A 26149-nucleotide genomic window follows, 5' to 3' on the forward strand; every position below is an offset into this window, starting at 1 on the left:
TCTGCCCACATTAACTCTCTAGTTAGGAAATCTTATTTCTTAATAATAATAATTTATTGTTTATATACTGTCAAAGCCAAAGTAGTTTGAGGTGGTTTACAATAAAGAAGAGCTGGACATTCAGCGAAAAAACAATGAAGTCTTTGAGTAGGGGCGGGTTTACAATAAGAAGTAGGTCGAGGCGGTTTACAATAAGAAGGGTTGGTCATAAAGCGTGGAGTAAGCAGTGAAGACTTTAGGAATCCTTGGTCACAAATCGGTTGAACAGATTGGTTTTAACTAGTTTTCTGAAGTTGAGGTAGGATGAGGAATGCTTGATGATGCTGCTTAGCCAGTCATTCTGTAGACTTGCTTGGAAGGCAACCGTTCTATCAAGGAATCTTTTGTATCGGCAGGTTTTTAATGTAGGGTGGCTAAACATATGTATTCTGTGTGTAGGCCTGGTGGAGCAGTCTAGTTTAAAGTGGGAGACTAGGTATAGAGGGGCCAAACCGAGAATGGATTTGAAACAGAGGCAGGCGAATTTGAACAATACTCCAGGACTCAAGGATCTCCTGTATGAGGAACGACTGGGTAAGTTGCAGCTGTACTCCCTCGAGGAACACAGAGAGAGGGGAGACATGATCGAGACATTCAAATATGTCACGGGCCGTATTGAGGTGGAAGAGGAACTCTTTTTCCTTAAAGGGCAACAAGAGGGCATCCGTTGAAAATCAGGGGTGGGAAATTTCATGGTGACACCAGAAAATATTTCTTCACCGAAAGGGTGGTTGACCGCTGGAATAATCTTCCACAACAGGTAATTGAGGCCAGCAGCGTGCCAGATTTTAAGAAAAGATGGGATTGGCATGTGGGATCTCTTCATGGAGGTAGTTAGGGGGTGGGCCATTAGTATGGGCAGACTAGATGGGCCATGGCCCTTTTCTGCCGTCATTTTCTATGTTTCTATGTTACTCTGGAAACTAAGAACAATTAATTATTTCGACTATTTCTCATTTAGATTGCTAGTTCAATCTCTTATTCTCAGTACATTGGATTATTGTAATGTGCTCTATCTTTCGATATCCAAGAAAAATCTAAAAAGGTTTCAGATTATCCAGAATACTGCTGTGCATTTGAATTTTGGACTGAAACGATCCGATCACATGGTGCAGTATTATCATAAACTACACTGGTTGCCAATAGAGGCAAGAGTAATATTTAAATTTGGCTGTATCTGTTTCAAGGATTTCAGTGGTTTATTACCCAGTTATCTCATGGATCGTTTTATATTTTCCAATAGAAAACATCTACGTGATCTTTGGTTCTTTCATTTTCCTTCTGTAAAAGAATGTGTGTATAAACGTTTCTTTAGTAAGATCAGGCAGCATTATGGGATAAAGAAATTAGTATGTATCTTTCTATCTCTACTTCCAGAGAATGGCCACCCGGATGGTCTCGGGACTCAAGGAGCTCCCGTACGAGGAGCGGTTAGGGAAGTTGCAGCTCTACTCACTCGAGGAACGTAGAGAGAGGGGAGATATGATCGAGACATTCAAGTACCTCACGGGTCGCATCGAAGTGGAAGAGGATATCTTCTTTTTCAAGGGTCCCGCGGCAACAAGGGGGCATCAGTGGAAAATCAGGGGCGGGAAACTGCACGGTGACACTAGGAAGTTCTTCTTCACCGAAAGGGTGGTTGATCGCTGGAATAGTCTTCCACTTCAGGTTATTGAGGCCAGAAGCGTGCCAGATTTTAAGGCCAAATGGGACAAACATGTGGGATCTATCCGCAAAGATAGATAGGGAGGGTCATTGGAGTGGGCAGACTTGATGGGCCGTGGCCCTTATCTGCCGTCTATTTCTATGTTTCTATGTTACTTATTTGGCATTTAGAAAATTTATGAAGACTGATCTATTTAATTAATTAATTGTATTTATACCGTGCATACTTGTATTTTAATTTTTGTTAACCACACAGAACCGTGAGATAGCTGTGGTACATAAGAAGTTTTGTTATATTATGTTATGTTAGGCTGCTCCAGGAACCTGCTTGCTGCTCTAATAACATAGTAACATAGTAACATAGTAGATGACGGCAGATAAAGACCCGAATGGTCCATCCAGTCTGCCCAACCTGATTCAATTTAAAAAATTTTTTTTTTTTTTTTTTTCTTCTTAGCTATAGGGTTACCAGATGTCGGAGAAAACACGGACATGTCTTTTTAGAGGGGCTGTCCGGGTTCCCAGACAGACTTTCCAAAACCCGGCAGTTTATCCAGGTTTTAGAAAGCCCCAAGCTCCGGATGCATCTGGAGGGCCATCAGCAAGCATGCTCAGATGACGTCACACACATCGGCGCAGGTTGGAGGCCCTCCAAACGTGGCCTGGAGGTCAGCATAAAATGAGACGAGGCTTTTGGGGGCGGAGCCAGAGGCAGAAAGGGGCGGGTTGAAAGTGGAACAAGACGGGGTTGAGGCAGAACAGGGTAGGGCCATGTGTCCGGGTTTTCCCATAGTTAAATACGGTAACCCTGGTCATAAAGAAAGGTATGTACTGTTTCAGTCACATCTTTGGGAGTGGGATGGATCAGTTTGGGCACTTTGGGGGCACTTATTCATTATTAAAATAGGTTCAGCCCAGTGTATGGCAAACTGTGTGCCTCCTGAGATTTCAGGTGTGCTGCGTCACACTGGTTGCGTCAGAGATGACCTTTACAGCAGAAACACGCAGCTTCAACGCTCTAGCTCAGGGGTGACCACATTTTTGGGGCTTGCGAGCTACTTTTAAAATGACCAAGTCAAAATGATCTATCAACAATAAAATTTTTAAAAAACCACAAAGCACACTGTACGCTGAGAAAATGTTAATTATCATTCCTATTCTGGGGTTCTTTCAAAGAGGTCAAGGCAGATGACTCTATGAACTGTCACCTCAGTAACAACCATACAAAAATAGACAAATGCCCCCCTTCCTTTTTACTAAAGCACAATAGCAGTTTTTATCGCAGGGAGCTGCGCTGAATGCCCAGGGCTGCTCTCGACGCTCATAGGCTTCCTGTGCTAAAAACCGCTATTGTGGTTTAGTAAAAGGGTGGGCCATAGTGCAAAATATAGACAGCAGATATAAATTCAGACACATTTTGATCACTAAATTTAAAATAAAATCATTTTTTCTATCTTGTTGTCTGGTGATTTCATGAGTCTCTGGTTGCACTTTCTTCTTCTGACTGTGCATCCAATCTTTCTTCCCTTCTTTCAGCCTGTATGCTTCCTCTCCTCCAGACCTCATTCCCTCCCCCAACTTTTTCTTCCTCTCTCCCTGCCTCCCTTTCTTTTTTTCTCTCTTCATGCCCCTTTCTTTTTCTGTTTCCCTTCTTTCCTTCTGTCTCCCTGCCTGCCCCATTTTTTTCTTTCTCCCTGCCCTCCCCCAAGCCATTGCTGCCACCATCAGGGAAAAGCCCCCAAGTCACCGCCATTGGGTAACATGCCCCAAAGCCGCTGCCGCCCCAAGCTCTCCTTCCCTGCGTCGGGCCGACCAGCATTCCTATCTCCAACGTCAATTCTGCCGTCGGAGAGGAAGTTCCATCCAGCTAGGCAGCGATTGGCTGGCCCGAACTTCCTCTCCGACGGCAGAATTGACATCGGGGAGAGGCAGGCTGATCGGCTCGGTAGAATTTTCCGGACCTGGCATGCTGTGCACCCCCCCTAAGGCTGCACCCGGGGCGGACTTCTCCACCTCCCTTGATACGCCACTGTTCTTATGCAATGCAGTGTCCCTGTAGCATGCTTTACGAGGGGGTGCTGAAAAGTTCTCAGCCCAATCAAGAAGAAAATGATGTGGATGATATGGCTCAATCAATTATCGGAAACAACTTAAAAACATAGAATTTAGTTTCTGCAAATGGCACTTAATGAAATAAGATAATACTCTTTATAGCGGCAGTGGCAAAATAATGCTAAGAATTTAGGACATTGATTGGTCAGGCTGAGAACATTTCAGCACCCCCACCCCTCAAGTGAGAAAAACAAAGATAAAAATTTAAGACAAGGATGACAGAACATAAGAATTGTATTAATAGAGCTATATTGGCAGTACCGTTATTTGAAGACTATCCAGAAAGGCCATTCTTTTGAAGAATTAAAATTTTGTATTCTTGATGTACTCAATATTAATTGGAGAAACATAGAAACATAGAAAAAGACGGCACATAAGGGCCGCGGCCCATCTAGTCTGCCCACCCCAATGACCCTCCCCATAGAAACATAGAAAAAGACGGCAGATAGGAGGCAACTCTGACAAATGAGTATTAAGAGATGAGGGACTCAAGATTTTTGAATTAAATATAGTGAAACCAGCAGGTTTAAATTTAGACTTAAATTTTAAGTCTTTCTTATAGGAAGCTTATTGGTCTTTCGGAAGGGGGAGGAGGGGTGTTTCCTGATTTCTGGTTTTCTCCCTTTTTTAAACTTTTTTTTTCCCTTCCATTATCCCACTCTTCCCCTCCCTCTTCTTTTCTTCCTCCCTGGTCAATTTCCCTATTCCCTTCTTTGATTCCCTCTTATACCGCTTTGATTATAACCACAGAAAGATGGTATATCAAGTTCCTTCCCTTTTTTGCCTTTGCCTTTCCTTAACCCACAAGTATACGCTGCTGCTCACAATACCCCTTAGAATTCCCCTAGTATACCCTCATACTGCAGTGTTGTATGGTTGGTTGTAATACAAGTAAACAATCCTTGTATGCCTTCACCATGCCGCAGCACTGCCTATTTTCAGTACAAAAGTTGTTGCTGGTGTTTTTGAGGTTGTTGTTTTTAAAAAAAATAGTTTTTACAGATTAATCCCCTCTCTTAACATATATAATCCTTTACTATAGGCATACAGTTCCTGCAGCTGCTCTGCATGCCTTCCTGGTACAATATCCCCCTGGTATACTTACACTATGCAGCAGTGCTCCACTTTCAATATTAACGTTTTATGAAAACGACTTTGAATACTGTATATATTCTTTTTACATAGGTATAAGGTTCCCAGTGCTGCTCCCAATAACCCCTTCATTGTGCAGCAATGCTGTTTGCATTCAACAGAAAAGGTTTTCAAAACAGCTTTAAATGCACCTATAATCCATTTACCTAAGGCATACTGTTTCTGCCGCTGCTCACAATAGCCCTCACAAATTTACCATAACTTTTGGAAAAAATTAATTCTATGTACTGTTTAACATAATGATTCTATTATATTTCTTGTCTGTGCTCACAATACCCCCAGCAACCCCCCCCCCCCCCTCCATTATACAGCAATACCATTCGCCTGCAAAACATAGGACTTCACTCATGCCGTCGCTTTTCTTCGATATGAATGAAAGTAAAGACGGGCTCTCAATATATATAGGCATAGTTCAGGTGTTTTTTTTTGTTTTTTTAATTTAAGTACACCGCAGAGACCAGGGATGTTTGAGCCCAGCAAGTCCTCTTCCTGTTGCCCATTTATTTCTGATTTCTTCTCCTTTTTAGTTTCAGAGGCTATCAGCCTTGCTCGCAGTACCCCCTCGACTATCCCCTTCAGGAAGCCAGGACGGGCTTCCAAATATAGGCATGCGCTGGCGTTCTTAGTTTTGGTTTACTTTGCAGCGACCATGAACGTGTGAGCTTGGTGAATCCCTTACATATACAGTATTCATACCTTTCTTTTCCTCTTTTTTTTAATTTTTAAGTTTTTAAAAGGAGAGTTAAGGAAAGAGGTCTCTCTCTTTTTGAATGAAATCCTTGCTGTTTCTAGTTTTGTTATGGATGAGGTAAGACCCTGCACCTTTTCCTTTAAAAAATATTTACAGTAGTATAAGGGATATTATTTCATGTGCGGATACATGAAACATTATTTAAAGTATTTTTTTTTTCTGCAGTAGTTTTGGCTGTTCTGGTTTTAACCTGATTGAGAGAATTAGAGTTTTTGTTTCAGATATAGGGTTGATGAAAGATGTTAACCACACCGGATTTTTTCATTAATTTACATACAGACCTTAGATATTCAGTCACTTAAGTCTAGATGGATTTTTCTTTGTAAATAGTAATGATAACATTATTCTTTATGCAGGAACATCAGTGTTCATTTAGTTCTAGTTTTTTTTTTTTTCTAGTGAAAGACTTTCTGTTTCAGCACTGTTTTGAATGGTGTGGCAGTATCTTTGTTGGATCAACCGATTATAAGCTTACCTTTCCTTAACTAAGATGCTTACATTATCATTTTTCCTATTTTAATAATCAATTATTTAAATATATATATTTTTTTATTTATTTTTTTTTAAATCTTTTAGATATGAGAAGCTTAAGGTTTGTGAAAACATTAATGGATCCTTTTACTAATGGAGGTAGCTGTTATAGCGTGCGCTAAACATTATTGCACGCTAAACGCTAACATGTCCATAGACTATAATGGACGTGTTAGCGTTATTAGCACGCGCTAGCTCGTCTTAGTAAAAGGACCTCTGAGTTTACTCATATTGAAAATCAAGATCAGCTGATGCCTATGAATACTTTTACAAATGTGATGGCATAATAAGTGTAGTTGGCTTCCTATATGTACATTATAGTTGTTTATTTTTACATATTTCCCCAAAAAACATTATGTATATCCATAGGAGCCAACTTTTCAAAATAATTGGGGGGAGGGGTACTTATCCCAATAGAAATTACCCCTATCTTGACAGCCTCCTTTTAACTCCTTTTAATGTTTTCATACGTTTGATTTATGATGTTGACGTTCTTATATGTAGGAAGGGCCGCTGAAAAGTTCTCAGCCCAAACCAACAAAGTTGGAACGAAAAAAGTGGAAAATCATTGGACTAAATGTATAGCCCTGGATGGAGACTGCCCCAACTTTGTTGGTTGGGCAGAGAACTTCTCTGTAGCCCTTCATATATGTTTTTACATGTAATATATGGATGAATGTTTTAAAGCTCTTTATAATTATTTATTTATATGCTTTTATCTAATGTATGTTATTTTAATGTTAGGACCCCTGATACAGGCACTTACCGAAACATGGCCATGCCGGGTCATCAATAAATGATTAATCTGATTGTGGCTTCAGCGGCATCGTTATCCCCCCTCCCCCCCACTGGCCATCTCTTTTGCTGTTTCTCTTTTCTGTGGAATGGTTTTGTCGTTCTTCTATTTGAACCGGGACGCTAAGAGCAATAATACAGACACCACAACAAAAAAGCAAAATTGATTGAGCTGGTGTGCCTCTGCATTTCAAGCGGAGACATCCCGACAAGAGAGAAAGGTGTCTTAGTTTTGGTGGCAGATGGTTGCTCAGGCTTGGAGGGGTTGCTGGTGAGCAGTTGCATCCTGTGAAGATGGTTTTCTTTGGGATTACACATGGAGAAAGGTTGCCAGTGAAAGGGGGAGCTGGCTGGTGATTGTTGCTGACGATTTACTCAGGTGAACTGTTTTCAATGGCTCCATCTCCCAGGATAAGGAGCAAGAAAGATGTCAACGCCTTGCCAAGCATGTCATCAACTTTTTGGGCAATCATGATCTTGGCAAGCCTCCTAATCGCGTACTGCAGTAAGTATACATTTGTCCTCACATATTCACAGGATGACCATACCTGCCATTTTGCATGCCTCGGAACCGATATTGACATTTCCTATTCAAACCGCAGTAATATAATTTCTCCTTGCTGTCTTATTATCCCTTTCTATTTCCCTTTGCATCTAGTCAGTACCGGTTTTAGCCCACCTTGAGAAGATTTGTAGGACAGCCACGATCCTATTTCTGTTCTCTGTGCAGTTTGACTTTGCACTGAAATTATATGGTAGATACATGTGCTGGCAGAAATCCAAAGTGTGTTTGTGTTTGTATGTTTTATCAAATGACTGTAATACCATATTTATTAACAACCATCTCACTGGCTCAGAGTTTTTCCTTTACACCTATACTCTGAAACAGTATGTGTACATTGGTTTCCCCCCCCCCCAGCAAAGAATACTAATTCCAATGACAGATGTCTTAATATCACCAGTACCATATGTGACTCTCTGACTGTGAAATTGCATTGGAACAGACCCCAGAATTTACTTAACACTACTTCAGCACTGTATTAAGCCAAATGCCATCTTTTTTTTTCCACATCTTGCTGACTGGTACCTTATCTCTTGATTTCTGTATATTAGCAGTGCCTAACAGCGAACTTTCTGACTTCACGCACTTTAGTGATTGAACGAGCAAGTTGCAAAGTGTAAAACAGGGAAGACTGGGCATTCCCATAGCAGTAGTTTTGAAAGCATTGTTTTAGTTCTGTAGGACATTTCTAAAATGCAGTATATTTTATTCTGTTTTGATTGGGTACCTAATATGCTAATTTTTCTTTTCTCAGTGCTACAGATGTTCATTTAAAAAAAAAAAAGTATGAATTGGAAAAAAATAAAATGAAAGTACAGTTGAGGATGTCAAATATCCATCTTTCCATTATTCATTAACTTTATCCTGCACTGCAGCAGACAAAGCCCTACTTTTAACAAGGGAAAAATGAATCTCATCCCCTTCAACAATATTCCCCATGTATACTGGGAAGGTGAATTGTCTGGGTGTTCACAGCACTGATAATCCTTTTGTTAGGTTAATCTTAAGCAGAAACAGAGCATGAAACTTGTCATGTTGAAAGGTAATGGGTGCAGACTGATGAAGAAGAAATGGATTCTGCGTTTCATCTTCCATCATTCGTTCTTTTCACTGTAACCTTGTCAGACCTGTCTTCTCTCATCCACTGGATGAGACCCCCAAGTACTTCATTGATCTTACGTAAGGCTGTACAGTATAACCGTGAAGAGATGACAATAGTCACAGCATAGGAGAAAGACCTAATATGTAAATAGCTGTCATTTGGAGTGATCTAAATGTTAATCTTTAAATATTGCTGTAGAGAGGTATTTGTCCTAGGTGAGTTCCGTTTTTATACTGCTTAAATATTGTTGGAACCGATACCCTGAAATGGTCCTGCATCCCTTTTGAAATTAAATCTGCATTAATCAAGGTTCAGATTCCTTTCTGCCAAAGTAGCGTGCTCAGATAATGATGCCGTAAGTTGGAGTTACATCACTGATAGTAGCCATCTGTTGATTGCTTTCTGGTTTCCTGCTTGAGCGTGGTAAGGCGTTAAGCACCTTCGAAAGACAAAGAGGCACTAAGGGTTAACTATAAATCTAAGCAACTGGTGTATCAGAAGAGCCTTTTCCTGAGGACATATAATAGAAGCTTTTGCCATTTTTTCATGAAGATCAGATGAAAACGGTTCACTATTCTATTCAGTGAAGGATAAGGGGGATGGATGGAGAATTCTGCAATTCTTCATTCACTTCGGATTCAATCATCATTCCTCTGTATGTATTTTTAGCTCAAAGGCTGTACTGCCTACTGAGGCTGAACCATCCAATTGCTAAGTGCAATAAGCAGACAGACAATTTCTTGATGAGTTTGAATGAACAATCACTAATTATTTTTTCTTTTTGCGTGCAAATCCTGCACCAGCCTGCTTTATTCAGACATGCTCTTTACGCTGCAGTGTCAGTTCACGGTAACATTTAGGTTAACCTTTTAGTGACACAATGACTGAGGGAGCAATCTCGCATTTAAATCAAATAAAATAGCATACTACTGGAGTTTCAAGAGCATTTATATGTGACTAATGGCTGCATTTGGGATTGCTTGCATACGAAGAGTCCTACGCTGAGGAAGGATGCACATTTTTAAAAGTCATTTTATGCAAGCTGTTATATGTTGTGGCACATGACTATTCCATCGTATCAGTCTCAAAGATATTCTAATATTCAGTACTTCCAGTACATGGAAAACAGGGTAAACTCAGAAAGAAAAACTTTACATATCCTTTATTGGTAGAAGGAAATCTGATCAAAGTTAATATAGCCAATCTACCGTATTTTCACTCATATACCGCGCACCCGTGTAAAACGCGCACACGGGTATACCGCACGGGAAACACAAATTTATGTAATAAAATGTTAATATAGCGCGCACACGCGTATACCGCGCATGCTAAAACCTCCTCCCGCCTACTCCGAACCGGCATCCTCCCCCCCGCTCGCGTCACACCCCTCCCCCTCTGATCCGAGATAATCTGATCAGGCATTCCCCCTGCGAACCGGCATCCTCCCCCCCCGCTCGCGTCACCCCCCCCTCCCCCGCGATCCTACATCCCCCCCAGCACCGCAAATACAACTCTTACCCGATTGGGCACCGGCACCAGCACCAATGCACAGCATGTGCCAGTGCCCGTGCCCGAAGATCCTCTTTCGTTGGTTTGGGCTGGGCTGGGCCGGGCGGTGCGAGAGAGATCCTCCTTCTTCCTCTGCCGGGCTGGTCTAGGCTTTGAGCATTTGCGCATGCTCAAAGCCTTCTGGTCTCGCTCTCTCTGAGAGAGCGAGACCAAAAGGCTTTGAGCATGCGCAAATGCTCAAAGCCTAGTCCAGCCCGGCAGAGGAAGAAGGAGGATCTCTCTCGCACCGCCCGGCCCAGCCCAGCCCAAACCAACGAGGGAGGATCTTCGGGCACTGGCACTGGCACATGCTGTGCATTGGTGCTGGTGCCGGTGCCCAATCGGGTAAGAGTTGTATTTGCAGTGCTGGGGGGGATGTAGGATCGCGGGGGAGGGGGTGACGCGAGCGGGGAGGGAGGATGCCGGTTCGCAGGGGGAATGCCGGATCAGAATGTAAAAAAAAAATTGTAAAACAAGCTCACACGTATAACGCGCATGGTTTTGCACGGTTTGTAAAATCGTGCATAACGTGCGCGTTATATGCGTGAAAATACGGTAATTGACTGATGGAGGAAGAGCATTGTGTTATGAGAACAGCCATACTGGGTCAGACCAATGGTCCATCTAGCCCAGTTTCCTGTTACCATCAGTGGCCAATTCAGGTCATAGTAAGGGAAAGGGATTGGGACTTGTATACCGCCTTTTTGTAGTTATACAACTACACTCAAAAGTGGTTTACATATAGGTACTTCAAGCATTTTGCCATATCTGTACCAATGGACTCAAAGTCTTTCTAGTGTACTTGGGCAGCGGAGGATTAAGCGACTTGCCCAGGGTCACAGGGAGCAGCGTGGGGAACTGAACCCACAACCTCAGGGTGTTTAGGTTGTAGCTCTGACCACTGCTCCACACTTTCATCAGCACATTTGAACAGGTTTCATGAGTTTGGGGGTGAGGAGGTGGCACATGCTTGTTATATTGCAATAACAGTAGAAGGTAGTTAAGAACATAAGAATTGCTGCTGCTGGGTCAGACCAGTGGTCCATCATGCCCAGCAGTCCGCTCAGGCAGCAGCCCTCTGGTCAAAGACCAGTGCCCTAACTGAGACGAGCCCTACCTGCGTATGTTCCGGTTCAGCAGGAACTTGTCTAACTTTGTCTTGAATCCCTGGAAGGTGTTTTCCCCTATGACAGACTCCAGAAGAGCGTTTCAGTTTTCTACCACTCTCTGGGTGAAGAAGAACTTCCTTACTTTCGTACGGAATCTATCCCCTTTCAACTTTAGAGAGTGCCCTCTCGTTCTTCCTACCTTGGAGAGGGTGAATAATCTGTCCTTACCTACTAAGTCTATTCCCTTCAGTACCTTGAATGTTTTGATCTTATCCCCTCTCAATCTCCTCTGTTCGAGGGAGAAGAGGCCCAGTTTCTCTAATCTTTCGCTGTATGGCAACTCCTCCAGTTGTATCTGATGAATTAGATTTTACTGCATATTATCATTATGTTTGTTTTGAATATGTTGTGATCTGCCTCTAAGCAAAATGCTTTTGGGAATAGTGGACTATAGAATCAGAATTAAATGGTCACCTTTCAATTTGTCAATGGCTATGTATATAGAAGAAGGCATTCATCATTTACACATACATAGGTCTTGAGGTTTCATTGACTTCAAATTCAGTAAAATGTATTTAGCTGATACTTTAGCAGTAATTCCTTTTTATAGAGTGGAGGAGTAGCCTAGTGGTCAGTGCAATGCCCTGAGAACCTGGGCAACTGGGTTTGATTCCGACTGCAGCTCCTTGTGACTGTGGGCAAGTTACTTGACCATCCATTAGTTGATGCCTGGAATGTGATCCCGAGGGAGGAAGAGAGGAAAACGGTGACAGAGTTCAAAAAAGCGTGGGAAGAACACAGAGGATCTCTAATCGGAAAATAATTGGTATATATTGAAGATCTAAGGCCAGTACTGGGCTGACTTGCACGGTCTGTGTCCCATATATAGCCATTCAGTTGATGATGGGCTGGGACTGTTTAGAAGGCCTGGAGTGAGCTTTGACGGATACTCCAGTAGATGGAACCTAAACACAGTACCAGGCAGAGCTCTGGGTTTCTGGCCCAGAAATATCTAAGAAAAAGAACAATTTAAATTAAATCATTGATTTATAGAGTGGGCAGAATGGATGGACCATTCGGGGCCTTATCTGCCGTCATTTGCTGTACTATGTTACTGCACTAAACCCTGTGCCCTCTCTGCGTGTCTTACATGCGCCTCAAGACGATGGAAAACTCTCTATGCACAGACTCATTGAACTCTATACCTGACTTTTCTAGCCTCCTTCTTTTGGGACTCCGTATCTATACCCATATCGCTATTTGATAGCTGTTCCATCTACTTGAGCTCTTCTCGTATTACCTTAGCATAATTGTACTCGACTCCGACCTTGTCATGATCCTATGTTACTTGTACAGTGGTGCCTCACACAACGAACTTAATTCGTTCCAGGAGCAAGTTTGTTATGCGAAACGTTCGTTGTGTGAAACGCGTTTTCCCATAACAATACATGTTAAAAAAAATAATTCGTTCTGCAGCATAAAATATGCTAAGATGACATAAAAAAAGATAAATTTTTTGTTATTATGTTTATTTAGATACATCTAAAAACATAATTGTTTTTTAAAACAACACACATTTTTTAAATTTAAAGACAGACTAAGTAGAGTCTAATTTTACAGTGAGAGAGGGCAGAGTCTCAGCGGCAAAAACTGGGACTTAACTGTTCATTTTTTTTTTTCTTGGCTTATTTTTGGTTGGCCCGGTGGTTTTCATGTTCTGTGGTGTTAGTTTTTTCTCTTTTTCGGTGCAGTAACATGGCAGCAGAGGTGGTTAAAAGTTGTTTCCGGTGTGGGAAGCGGCAAACACCATCGGGGTTATGCGCTGCAGGGTATGTGGACGCTTTGGGGGAAGATGTAGTAATGGCGCCGGTTGAGTTGGCATTTTCCCGCCCGAATGACGTGCATTCAGTTTCGCTGGCTCTCTCAGTGGATGCAGCCGCATCGGCGGTGCAGGACCCACAGCTGCTTGATACCGTGCTTCTTTCCCTGCCGACATCACTTTCTCTTCTCGGCGGGGTGTCGGCTGTAGCGCCAGTGCTTGTTTCAGCGATAAAGGCCGGTCAGAGGGCAGTTGTTTCTGCAAGGCAGATCTCTGCTCTACTGGCGGGGCAGCTCACAGTCCCAGCATTTGCCGTTTTCCCCCGAGTTTGTGCTGCTTTTACATAAAACATTTCTTCTTCTGAGCGCTCACCCTTCCCTTCATGGGGAAGCGGCGAGAGTAGCTCCGCCCCCCCCAACGCATCAGCAGTAGGCGCCGGGCCCCTGCGAGCCGACGGTCCGCCACTGCACAGGGAGCCAGGCGGAGAGAGGGCAGTTAAGCGCAGTGCCTGCGCGGAAGGATGCAGCTCGGGCGACTTCGTTGTGTGAAACGAAGTTCGCTGTGCGCAGCGTTCGCTGTGCGAGGCGTCCGTTATGCGAGGCACCACTGTACTTGTATCCTCACCTTTTATGTATGGTCTTCTACATAACTCCTGTTAAGCACATCGAACTTCACAGTAGAGAATGTCATGGAGACAAATTTGTCCCCATCCCTACAGGAATTCAGTTTCCCCGTCCCGTCCCCGTGAGTTTTGTCGCTGCCCCTGCCCCATTCTGGTAAACTCTTCCTTAACCGTACAAGCCTCAAACATTTATGATTTTAAAGTGTTTGAAGCTTGTGCAGATGACAACAGAGCTTGCGAGGACAGGAAAAGAACTCACCGGGATGGGAAAATGAGTTCCCGCGGGGGGGGGGGGCGGGGAAAAATTTGTCCCCATGTCATTCTCTACTTCACGGTGTGTTGGGGTATACAAATAAAATTTTATGTTATTTTATGTTTTGTAAACTGCTTTGATTGTAACCACAGAAAGGCAGCATATCAAGTCTCCTTTCCCTTTATGATGATACTTATTCTGAAGTTACAATCCTAGGGATGACAGCACTTGTGAGAAGTATGTAAAATTGGACTTCTCTGTCTGCCTTGCTTATATGTTCACTCGGTGTCTTCATGCTGACAAAGTATAAGCATCAGCATTATTTGACATTTGCTTTGAATCTTATTTCTTTCAGTCAGCTGTGTAGTTATACTACCTGGATCTATTGACAAATGGTAGACCTTAAGCCAGGGGTGTCCAACCTTTTGGCTTCCCTGGGCCGCATTAGCCGCCAAAAAAATTTTCTGGGGCCGCAAAAATGCGTAAACGCTGCAGCAAGACAGAGGAGGGAGCCGGCAAGACGGTAAACACCCAGGGCCAGCAGAGGAAAACACTGCATCGCCCTCAACCGGGGCCGCACAAAATACTTCACAGGGTCAGACATCCCTGCCTTAAGCCATCTTATAAATATCATAGACAATTTATGTAGATGGGGGAGGAGTAGCTTAGGTTTTGGTGGGTTGTTTTTTTTTTTTCTTGATTAATTATGCTTTTTTAATTTGTCAGTTATTGTACAATATATTGTTTTGTTCTTAAATGTTTAGATTCATATGTAGGGATATTGGCTCCATCCTATGGTTAAAGCGAAACCTGCAGGTACACCAATTAGGTTTGTTTCCATAGTGATGCAGTCTTGTCTGTCTTCATCTTGAGATAGGGATGTTCAGAGTTATAACTGCAGGCACTTCGGGGAGAAGGCGAGACAAATATGAGATGTTAAAAATTCTTCTAAAGTGGCACTAGCAGATTTGTGTGGGACTACACCGTCCCAGGGATGGCTTTTTTTCATGGAGAACAGTAGTTGAAGCCACCATCTAATTATATGTAATATATTTTTGAGGAGTGGACCATGACACAGGTTGTTGGGAATGTGTGCATTGAGAGTCTCAGCTGAGAGGTTTCTCAAGTGCGATGGTCTAATGTGTGTCAGTTTTCATAAATTAAACATATACACTGCGACTCTTAAACTAGACCTTACTGCAGAGCCTGGGAATGTGCGTGCCTGCCTGTTCTGTTTTGCAGTCATAAACTATGCTCGATTTGGAAAGAAATTACAGTGGAACCTTGGTTTACGAGCATAATTCGTTCCAGAAGCATGCTCGTAAACCAAGTTACTCGTATATCAAAGTGAGTTTCCCCATAGAAATGAACTGAAACTCGCTTTGATTGGTTCTACCTCCTCCCCCCCCCCCCCCCGCCTCCGAGGCTACCGGCGCTGCTCCATCACCCCCTCCCCCCGCTCTAACCGGCATCGCACCCCCCCGAACCGGCATCGCAAACCCTCCCCGCAAATGCCCCCCCCCCGCGAGAACCGCATCGCACCCCCGTGCTGAAAGCGGCATCCGCCCTCCCAAACATGCTCCTTAACCCATCTGCTGCTTGTGCGAGTGAAAGAAAGCTCCCGCCTCCTGCCTGGGCTGGGCCTTGAGCATCTGCGCATGCTCAAGGCCTTCTGGCTCTCGTTCTCTCGGAGAGAACGAGATCTTGGAGAGAACGAGATCTAGAAGGCCTTGAGCATGCGCAGATGCTCAAGGCCCAGCCCAGGCAAGAGGCGGGAGCGTTCTTTCACTCGCACAAGCAGCAGATGGGTTAAGGAGCATGTTTGGGAGGGAGGGAGGGCGGGCGGATGCCGCTTTCAGCACGGGGGTGCGATGCGGTTTTCGTGGGGGGAGTTGCGATGCCGGTTCGGGGGGCGCGATGCCGGTTAGAGTGGGGGGAGGTGCTCGTGTATCGGAACATGCTCGGTTTGCGAGACAAAAGTTTGCTAAGTGTTTTGCTCGTCTTCCACTGTAGTTACATAATTCTGTACTTTTAAAGCTGCATTTTTGAGACAAATTTGCAATATAGGGGTTGTTTTTCAAGGTGAATAAATTGCCTCGGAGTGATGAGGCTATAGCTTTAACCACAGCACCAATCTAGAAATCAAAATGTAGTAAAAATGAGCAAAGTATAGGATAGTCAAGCCATTGTGACATCACTGATGAGGTTGACTCTTAGGCATTGGTGGAATGAGAAATTATGATGTCATAATACCAGCTCTGGTTATCAGAAGCTGAAACTCTTCACACTATTTATTCAATTTTCTATACTGTTCTTGCAGGGGAGCTTAGAATGATTTACATGGATTTATTCAGGTTCTCAAGCATTTTTCCCTGTCTGTCCAGGCGGGCTCACAATCTATCTAATGTACCTGGGGCAATGGGGGGGGGGGGATTAAGTGACTTGCTCACAAGAAGCAGTGGGGGTTTGAACCCACCACCTCAGGGCACTGAGGCTGTAGCTTTAACCACTGCACCACACTCTCCCCCCAGCAAACATTTGAAGTCAAATCATGTGGATTTTTAGCCTAGTTTGAATCTGTTGGCAATTTATTTTTCCCCAGTTCTGCTGCAGAAAGCTCTCAAATTATTTTTGGCACATCTTTTTTTTTTTTTGTTTGGGATTTTTTGTGTTACCATGAAAAGAAATAACAAAAGAAAATACAAGCAAATAGGTGCAATTCACACTATTGGTTACAGCAAAGGGATTGGCAGCACAAACTGAGAGAAATCAATGCAAAGTTGCTGAATTCTAATGCTGCCACTTGAGTGAGAGTGTGAACTTCATTTCCTTACCTTGCCTTGGAATTTATTTATTCAGTTTTCGATATTGTTCTCCCAGGGGAGCTCAGAACTGTTTGCATGAATTTATTCAGGTACTCAAGCCTAATTCCCTGTCTGTCCCGGTGGGCTCACACTCTTATCTAATGTACCTGGAGCAATGGGAGTTCCAGGGTCACGATGAGCAGCCTGGGCCTGCACCCAGAACCTCAGTGGGCCTAGGCCGGAGCTCCAACCACGTGCTGCATTCTCAGATATAGTAAGGTAAAAGATAGCATGGCAAAACATAGCGTACAATAATTTTTGTAGGTAGGAAGCAGTAGCCTACTGGTTAGTGCAATGGGCTGAGGAGCTGGGTTCAATTCCCACTATAGCTTCTTGTGACTCTAGACAAGTCACGTAACCCTCCATTTTCCCAAGTACAAAAACATAGGGGTCCGTTTATTAAGCTGTGGTAGTACGCACTAATGAGCGCTTACTTTGAGGTGCACCCAGGCATCCTGTGGTAAAACATGCTATCTACAAATGAAAAAAAATTAAATTATTTTTAGCTTTGGGGGGGGTAAGTCTGGGGCAGAGAGTGGGTGTGCTCTGCGCTAATTGGTTAGCGAAGCCATATTGTCTCTTGCTAATTGATTAGCGTGTGGTTAGCACATGAGCCCTCACTGCCTGCATAATAGGTGGCAGTAGGATCTCACACCAAAAAGAAAATGAGGCATCTTTTATGAAGTCCGTAAATTGCCAGGTATAACACTGGTGATAGTCAGCGAAAAGCGTTAGGCTTTTTTATCTGCGGCCGCAGCAGTATTAGCTCCGATGCTTGTAGGAATTCCATGAGCGTCGGAGCTAATGCCACTTCGGCCGGCAATAAAAAAGGGGGCCTTAGCGTGTGAGCATTAATGGGGAAAATTGAAAAATCGGCCATTTTTACCCCTGTAGAAAAATGGCCTTAGCGCATAGGAATGACCCATGCAAGGACACACTAAGGCCACTTTTTACTGCAGTTTGGTAGATTGTGAGTCCACGAAGGACACAGAGAATACCTGAATATAATATGTAAATCAAACTTTGGTTGTACCACAAAAAGATGGTATTACCCTTACTCCTTGTAGATCAGACTAAGATTATGGTTTCCTTGGAGAAGGAGGGGCAAAGTTTGGTGAACTTATAATTATTTATTTTGCTCATTTGTTTACTTTACAAAAAGAGAATACCCACTACAATAAGCTTTCACATTTCTCCTTGTATGTTGAATTCATACCCCTTCAATAACTTTATGTGGACTTTTGCAAAGTCCCTTTACCCCCTGCATGTCAAAGCAGCTCTGGATTGGTGAGGCCCGACTTTAGTATAGGAAGAGATGGTTGGAGCATACAGCAAGCGATTTCCTTAATTCGCTGGCGCTCTGGCTGCTCTCTCCTGCCTCTCTAGCTGTCCTCTCCTGGTCAGTGGTTCGTGGTCAGAAAATACCGCGAATGACCAGGACTGCGAACCGCCGACCACAAATTCACAGGGGAGCACTGTATTCAGGCATGTTGACTGCTGATGCATCAGTGGGAACTCCACTAACTTGGAACATGAGGATGTTACTGGACAAACTTTATGGATAGGCTGGAGTGAGCCTGGACGGCAACTTCAGCAGTTGGAACCTAGGACAATACCAGGTGGACTTTACAGTCTATGACACAGAAATACCAAAGAAGAGACAAGTTCATTTAATCATGTATTTGTAATGGGTATAACTAATGGGCAGACTGGATGGATCGTTCAGGTCTTTATCTGCCATCATGTGCTTTGTTACTATGATGCAGGTGTCATTATCAAAACACAGCCGTGTCAAGTCATCCCCCAATAAAATGATACATGAAGCTCGCTTGGCTTCCTTAAACCTCACTCATTTTCTTCTTTTGCTGTACAGTGATACCTTGGAATCTGAACTTAATCCGTTGCAGAACCCCGTTCGAGTTCCAAATCGTTCGAGTTCCAAGACAATTTTTCCCATTCAAAATAATAGAAACTGGATTGATCCATTCTTGGGCCCCATGAACTCGAATTTTAACAGGTCAGAGTGTGCTTAGATGTTGCAATTGTCTTTGTTATCTACGAAGAAGTGGTAAAAGTCCTCAACCGAATATGGATACCGTTTAAAACCAAAAACTTTCCCCTTTTGGCATTATTGTAAGTGGAAAAACTGTGTGAATCATTGTCTGTAAATGCCACTGTCTTTACAACTCAGTTGTTTTACTTGATAAATCAAGACTTATGTACTCCTAAAACCTCCCAATTTGAGTAATGTAACAGTTGCTCTTGTCCTGCTATTTTTGACCCAGGAAGTTTTTCTGCTCCTCTTTGGGTCTTCTATTCCGACGTATGGGTGGCCCGAGCGCTGGGGAAGCATACGCACAAACACACACGAACAACATGCAGGGCATTCGGATCTCGGCGTTCGGATTCCGGGGAAAAATTTGCTCAAAATTTTTGTTCGTATTCCAAGTTGTTCGAGTTTCTGGGGCGTTCGGATTCCAAGGGATCACTGTACTATTCACGAGATGAAAATAACTTAAGCGATTTTAAAAAGAATTTAAAATGCTTTTTAGTCAAGGATGCCTTTAACTTATAAATTACTTCTGAGCTCTCCCTCGTTCTCTTTCTTCTTCTTTCCCATGCTTCTTTTCCTAATTCTTTTTTTTTTTTATGTTGATATCGTTTTCATTATTGTATAAATTTATTAGCTCATTATATATTTGTTATGTAAATTCTCCCTTTTTTTTTTTTAAATTGTATTTATTGTATAAATTGTTAGTTTTATAATATCTTATATGTCATTTTCTATTTTAGTATTATGTTTAATTATATGTTACTTTTATATATTGTAATTCGCTTAGAAACAATTCTAATTAAGCGATTAATCAAATATAAATAATAAAAAAAAAAATGTTCTATCGGTGGCCTAGTGATTAGAGCTGCTGCCTCAACATCATGAAGTTGTGGGTTTGATCCCGGCTTTGCTCTTTGTGACCCTGGACAGATCACTTAACTTTCCATTGCCCCAGGTACCACAGTCAGATTGTAAGCCTGCCAGGACAGATAAGAAAAATGCTCAGACTACCAGATTACTAGTCAATCTATTGTAAACCACCTTGATATCTGTGGAGGAAAGGTAATATATCAAATAAAAATAACCATTTGATCTCCTTGCTTTCCTTTCTAGAAAGCACCGTGCATATAACGCATTGGTGTCTAATAATTATACCTGAATTTTTGAACTGTAAAACAGCTTGGGGACAATTCTATAACTGATCGCTACAATTTAGGCATCCATTTTATGTGAAATGCGAGACAGAAGAGATTCGCATTTCACGTAAAATGGATGCCCCAGAATCCAAATGCTGAGATCCGAACGCCCTGTGTGTTTGTGCGTACGTTTCCCCAGCGCTCGGGCCACCCGTACATCGTAATAGAAGGCCCAAAAAGGAGCAGAAAAACTTCCTGGGACAAAAAGAGCAAATGAGCCACTGTTACATTACTCAAATTAGGAGGATTTAGGAGTACATAAGACTTGATTTACAGAACGACTGTTATGCGTGTAATTGTCGTTATAGAACACTATCAGTTGGCACCGATTCTCGTACATTTAGGAGTTAATGTTTACAAAGGTGCATGGCTCACGTAAGTGTTAGCACCTAAATATAGCATTTACATGCAGAATCCATAGAAGTCTATAAGTTAAGGACATAAATGTTGACCCTACCACTTCCCCACCTATGTTCTTTCCTTAAAATTATGCACTCAGCCATTTTAGTGAATAGTTATAGAATAGCAATTAGTCACACCACTGCCATTTACTTGCGCAAATGTACACTTAACCAGAGGATTAGCCAGACCTCAAATTTTGAGTGGGCACAAGTGGTCTCCACATCCCCTCAACTTGGGCCAACTCAAAGCATTAAAAATTCTTGAGCTGCTAGGGATCCCTCAAGCCCCACCAGCTGCAATGTTGGACATCATTGGGCGGGCTGAACATTGGAAAGTTAAGTTCAACTGTTTATTCATAAATTTGTTTGAAAAGTTCTTGTACTTTCATATTTTGATTCAATCAGGTAGTTTTTATGCAGATGATAGAAACTTGAGAGAGCATGAATTCAAATGCCTACTTTGACTGAAGCTTTACCTTTTGAAATATATAAAAATGTATTTAGAATTGATAAGAACATAAGAATTGCCGCTGCTGGGTCAAACCAGTGGTCCACCCTGCCCAGCAGTCCGCTCAATCGGTGGCCCCAAGGTCAAGACCGGTGCTCCAAATGAGTCCAGTCTCACCAATTTAGCATGAACTTGTCCAACTTTGTCTTGAAACCCTGGAGGGTGTCTTCCCCTATAACAGACTCCGGAAGATCGTTCCAGTTTTCTACCACTCTCTGGGTGAAGAAGAATTTTCTTACATTTGTACGGAATCTATCCCCTTTCAACTTTAGTTTGCTTCTGGAACACTATTTAGTGAAGTATAGACTCTCTATGGTATAATTATTTACAAGGCGCTGCTGAAAAGTTCTCAGGCAAGCAACAAAATTGGGGCAGTCTCCATCAAAGGCTATACATTAAGGGGCAAATTCTATAAATAGCGTCCTGATTGTAGGCGGCAGTAGGCGTCCTACTGCTGGTCTAACCAGCCAATTGGGACGCACATAAAAAACCCCCAAAAACCCCGAGGCAGGCTGCCTACATTGTAGGCGTCTTCGCAAGCCTAGGAAGGCACATAAGGCTGCTTAAGCTCGCCCAAAGCTAGACGTGTGCATGGTTTCACCCGGAAGTGGCCTTAGGCGGCCCTAGGCATCTCCCTACATGCTGGCCTACATTTCAAATAGATGCAGCCATTGAACTGATCGCTGCAAGGGAATCTCCCTGCCGCGATCTGTTTAGAGGTTGTAGCAGGAAATCCGTCTCACCGTGAAGTTGGCTGGCAGGAGGGATGCCCAATTCCTCCTGCAGCAGACCCTGAAATAGTCCCTGGTAGGAGGGATGCCCTGTTCCTCCTGCCGGAACCCTCAAAGCTGCCCCACCTCCACCTCCACATGTCTTCGGCAGGAGGAGTGCCTAATTCCTCCTGCTGCCACCCCCCAAGACATCCACCAGTAGGATGAATGTCCAGTCCCTCCTGCCGGAAATCTCCCACCCCCAATACATCCCCAGGCAGGAGGCATGCCCGGTCCCTCCTGCCGGACCCCCCTCTCCCCCCGAGACATCCCCCGGAATCCCAACCCCCCCCCCACGCAAAGCCCACCTGGACCCCACAAGTATCTTTTTTAGTTGGCTGCCGGAGGGACGCTTACTTTCTCTGGCTGGCAGGCCTACCTCCACTAAATGGCAGGCCTTCCTGTCCCTGGTGCATCATGGAATGCACCGAGGAGGGGCCTAAAGCCTTGCTTAAATCACCTGGGCAAACTGGAATTTTAGGCCTCTCTTCCAGTGCATTCTGGGATGCACTGGGAGTGGCCTAAGATTCCAATTGGTCAGATCCCCCCTGGACTGGGTATTCCTCCTGCTGGGGGGTGGGATTTTTTTCGGCAGGAAGGACTGGGCATCCCTCCTACCGGTGGATGTCTTGGGGGGTGGCAGCAGGAGGAATTGGACACTCCTCCTGCTGCAGACATTCAGGGGTTGGGGGGCGGCTTTTGGGGTTCTGGCAGGAGGGACTGGATATCCCTCCTGCCGGTAGTCTTCACAGGAGGAGGGGACAGGTTCTTTGCCACAACTGCTAAACTGATTGTGGCAGAGAGATTCCCTTGCCGCAATCATCTCAGCGGCAACCCGATTCTCTAAGCAGCATCTGTTTGGACGCTGGTTAGAGAATTGTGGTGTTAGGTGGGTTTGAGGATAGATGAGATTCTATATAGGACACCGGTGTACAATTCTCAAAAGCCACTTAGGCGGCTTCTGAGACCAGTCATCCTATACAGAATACGGCTCTTAGTCCAATGATTTTCCATATTTCACATTCCAGCTATTTTCCATATTTCACATTCCATATTCTTCCAACAGAATGAAAAAAGTGGAAAATCACTGGACTAAGTGTATTGCCCTTGATGGAGACTGCCCCAATTTTGTTGTTTGGGCTGAGAACTTTTTAGCGACCCATCAGATCTGCAGAGCCAAAATCAACAATTTACCCACATCTGATTTCTTTTTTTTTTTTTGCATCCAGAGATATTTTGGGTTGTTTTTACTTTTCTCCAGAACAAACCATTTGCATTTTTGATTAAGGCTACATGTATAACTTTTTTCATGTTTACTTTCCTTTGATTACAATTTGTCTATTTCTGTTTAAGTCATAATTTAGATGCATCATGATATAAGAAGCATCTTTTTCTGACAACAATCAGCAGTTTGACACATTCAGATTCAACATACTTATCCTTAACAAAATAATGTAGGGCTGAGCCCTTAAATTTATACTAAAAATTTCACAAAGGCACCTGGATTGGCGTGCCTAGCTGATCTGGGTACCTAATGTAATTATTTAAAAGGCTTAATTATCGCTGATAATTAAAAATTAGCTCCTCATAATCGATGTAAATTGCACTTAATTAGATGGTAGGTGCCTAACTTGATAGACGCCTACCACTTTGAGATAGGCACCTAGTACAAGGTGCCTATCAGAAAGTAGGCATGGATAGTGGGCAGATCAGGCTCCCCGGTGCATTCCATGATGCACCGGGAAAGGGAAGGTCCACCATTCAGTGGAGGCGGGCCTGTCAATCGGAGGAACTAAGCATCCTTCCGGTTGGCCAACTTAAAAAGGTACTTGTGTGGACTGGGTGGGCTTGGGGGTGTTCGTGGTGCTGGGGGATATCTCGGAGATGGGAGGACGGGTTTCCATCAATAAAGACTGGGCATTTCTCCTACCAGGGGAGGGGATGGTGGCAGAAGGAATTGGGCACTCCTTCTGTGGACATTCGGGGGGGGGGGGTTTTCAAGGGTTCCGGCAGGATGGACTGGGCATCCCTCCTGCCGGTAGTCTTCGCGGAGGGGGGGCATGGGTTCTTTGCCGCGGTCTATTTTAGACTTAGGTGCCGGTAGGCGCCTAACTTAGAGGCACTCATTTAGACCAAGAAAACTCTTGCATAAATAGAGGTTCGGGCACCTATCGATGCCTAAGCCCACTTTAGGTGCCGCTAAACACGATTCCGTATAGTGCGCCTAACTTTTAGGGAATTGCGTTTTGTGCCACATTCTGCAGCGCCAATTTTTTTAGCAGCCATTTATAGAATGTAGGGGCATTAAAAATGTTTTAAGTTGATCCCTCGGGTGGTGCAGAGTGCTGAGCTTCAGGAATGTCAGTTTCTGTGGGGTTTTGCTGAGTCCGGGTATAAGAACCCAACCTGGGCTCGGATTGTCTTCGCCTGTTTGGTGTTTTGTGCACTGTATTTTGTTGTATTTTTGAAAATGTTATATCTGCTGCTGTCTTGGTTTCTACTTGGTTGTTCAATAAAATATTTTGGAAAAAAAAATGTTTTAAGTTTGTTTTAAGGAAGCAAAACCTTTGGAAAAATTTTCAAACACTCCAATTTATAAGCATAACTAGAGCATAATCTATTTAACACTGGGCTCCATTTTTCCCAATTCTTTCCTAACCAATAATTCAGGGGATATTTGATTATCTTGAATAGTAAAAGCAAACTCTAAGGCCCTCTTTTATCAAGCTGTGTTAGGGTTTTTTGTTTAATCACGGGTTGCAGCGGTAAATCTCCGCCGCTCATAGGAATTCTATGAACATCGGAGCTTTTACTGCGGTGGCCTGTGATTTAAAAAAAAAACCCTAACACAGCCTAATAAAAAGGGGCATACAGTAAATTTGCCATGACTCATTATTTTGAATGAAGGCAAAAGATGGCTCACTGTGAAAATACATCAAGTAATGGATTTGGTTTGTGAAAAAAAAAAAATTATAATTTAGACCTTACAAAAAGGTGAGAAAAAAGTTGCAACTGTAACCTTCATTTTATATAAGATACCACATCTGCTGGCTTTGAGAAGGTTCATTTCTTAATTGGAATTAAAAAATAGTACTTTATAGTTAATGACCTCTAAAATGTGCCACCTGTTATCCAGAGAACCATAATTGATATGGAAATGCCATGTGATCTGTTCTCATGCATTGAAACCAGTTTATTTACTCTTGTGCATTTATAATCATAGTTTCTAATAAATGTCACATTAGATTGGATTTTAGTCTTTTGAATAATGTAGTTGTGCTGAGTATGGACTTCATCACTTTGTACTAAAATTGCTTTATAGTGGTTTGGTAATCAGATATGATAGAGCTTTTGGCACGGTTAACGCTACTGTTGCTATCCTTTCTATGCCAGGGCACATGACAAGAAAAGCAAAACATTAAATAAAAGTATTTGCCCAAAAAAAAAAAAATTCCAGCTGAAAGATATTTGCTGCTTTTTCAAATAAAAGAATACACATTGGCCCAGGTACATTAGATAGATTGTGAGCCCACCGGGATAGATAGGGAAAATGCTTGAGTACCTGATTGTAAAACCACTTAGATAATCTTGATAGGCGGTTACACTTCTCCCTCAGTATTCGTGGGGGATAGGGGCAGAGCCGGACCGCGAATTGAGAAAAACTGCAAATATCTTCTTGTCCGGCTCTGACCCACCCCCCGCCTCCCTCCCTCCTTCCCTCCGGCATCCCGGCCTTACCTGGTGGTCTAGTAGGCTTTTGGGGCAGGAGCGATCTTCCTACGCTCCTGCCCCGTGCAGATTGTCAATAGGAAATGACTGCCGTGAGTTTACGTAGTCTCTCGTGACTACAGCGGCAGCTCACAGCCATTTCCTATTGGCGATCTACACGGGGCAGGAGCGTAGGAAGATTGCTCCTGCCCTTGAAAGTCTGCTAGACCACCAGGTAAGGCCGGGATGCCGGGAGGAAGGCTGGAGAGAGGCGGGAACATGATAAAATATGGGTTTCCCCCCCTAAAAAAAAATTGCCAATTTATGAAACCGCGAGTGTGGAAACCACGAATGGGGAGGGGAAAGATATATAAAAACCTAATAAACTTGATCAAGCTGTACTAGAGGTTTTTAGCGTGGTAAATGCTCCACCGCATTACCTCGTCAGCCCACACTAAAAATCTCTAGTGTAGCTTGATAAAAAGAGGGGGAATGTCGATAAATAACCCCAAAACAAGAACAAAACCAAAAAGAACTCCACATCTTACAGACCTGGCATAATTACAAAAATAGAATAATTGTTTTTATT

At 43.2% G+C, this 26149-nt stretch overlaps 1 protein-coding gene across 7 annotated transcripts in view; it reads left to right on the plus strand.

Moving 5' to 3' along the window:
• Window positions 1-5622: 5622 nt before the first annotated feature.
• The window catches only part of TAFA5 (TAFA chemokine like family member 5), a 1062361-nt gene continuing 1041834 nt past the window's right edge, over window positions 5623-26149 (plus strand). For all 7 annotated transcript variants that reach the window (XM_033958956.1, XM_033958953.1, XM_033958959.1 and 4 more), the window contains exons 1-2: window positions 5623-5776; window positions 6995-7550. In XM_033958956.1, coding sequence (XP_033814847.1) covers window positions 7439-7550 — 112 coding nt within the window. In that variant the 5' untranslated portion in view covers window positions 5623-5776; window positions 6995-7438. The remainder of the gene's footprint in view (window positions 5777-6994; window positions 7551-26149) is intronic.

The sequence above is a fragment of the Geotrypetes seraphini genome, chromosome 9, assembly GCF_902459505.1.
Source record: "Geotrypetes seraphini chromosome 9, aGeoSer1.1, whole genome shotgun sequence".
Classification (NCBI taxonomy): domain Eukaryota; kingdom Metazoa; phylum Chordata; class Amphibia; order Gymnophiona; family Dermophiidae; genus Geotrypetes; species Geotrypetes seraphini.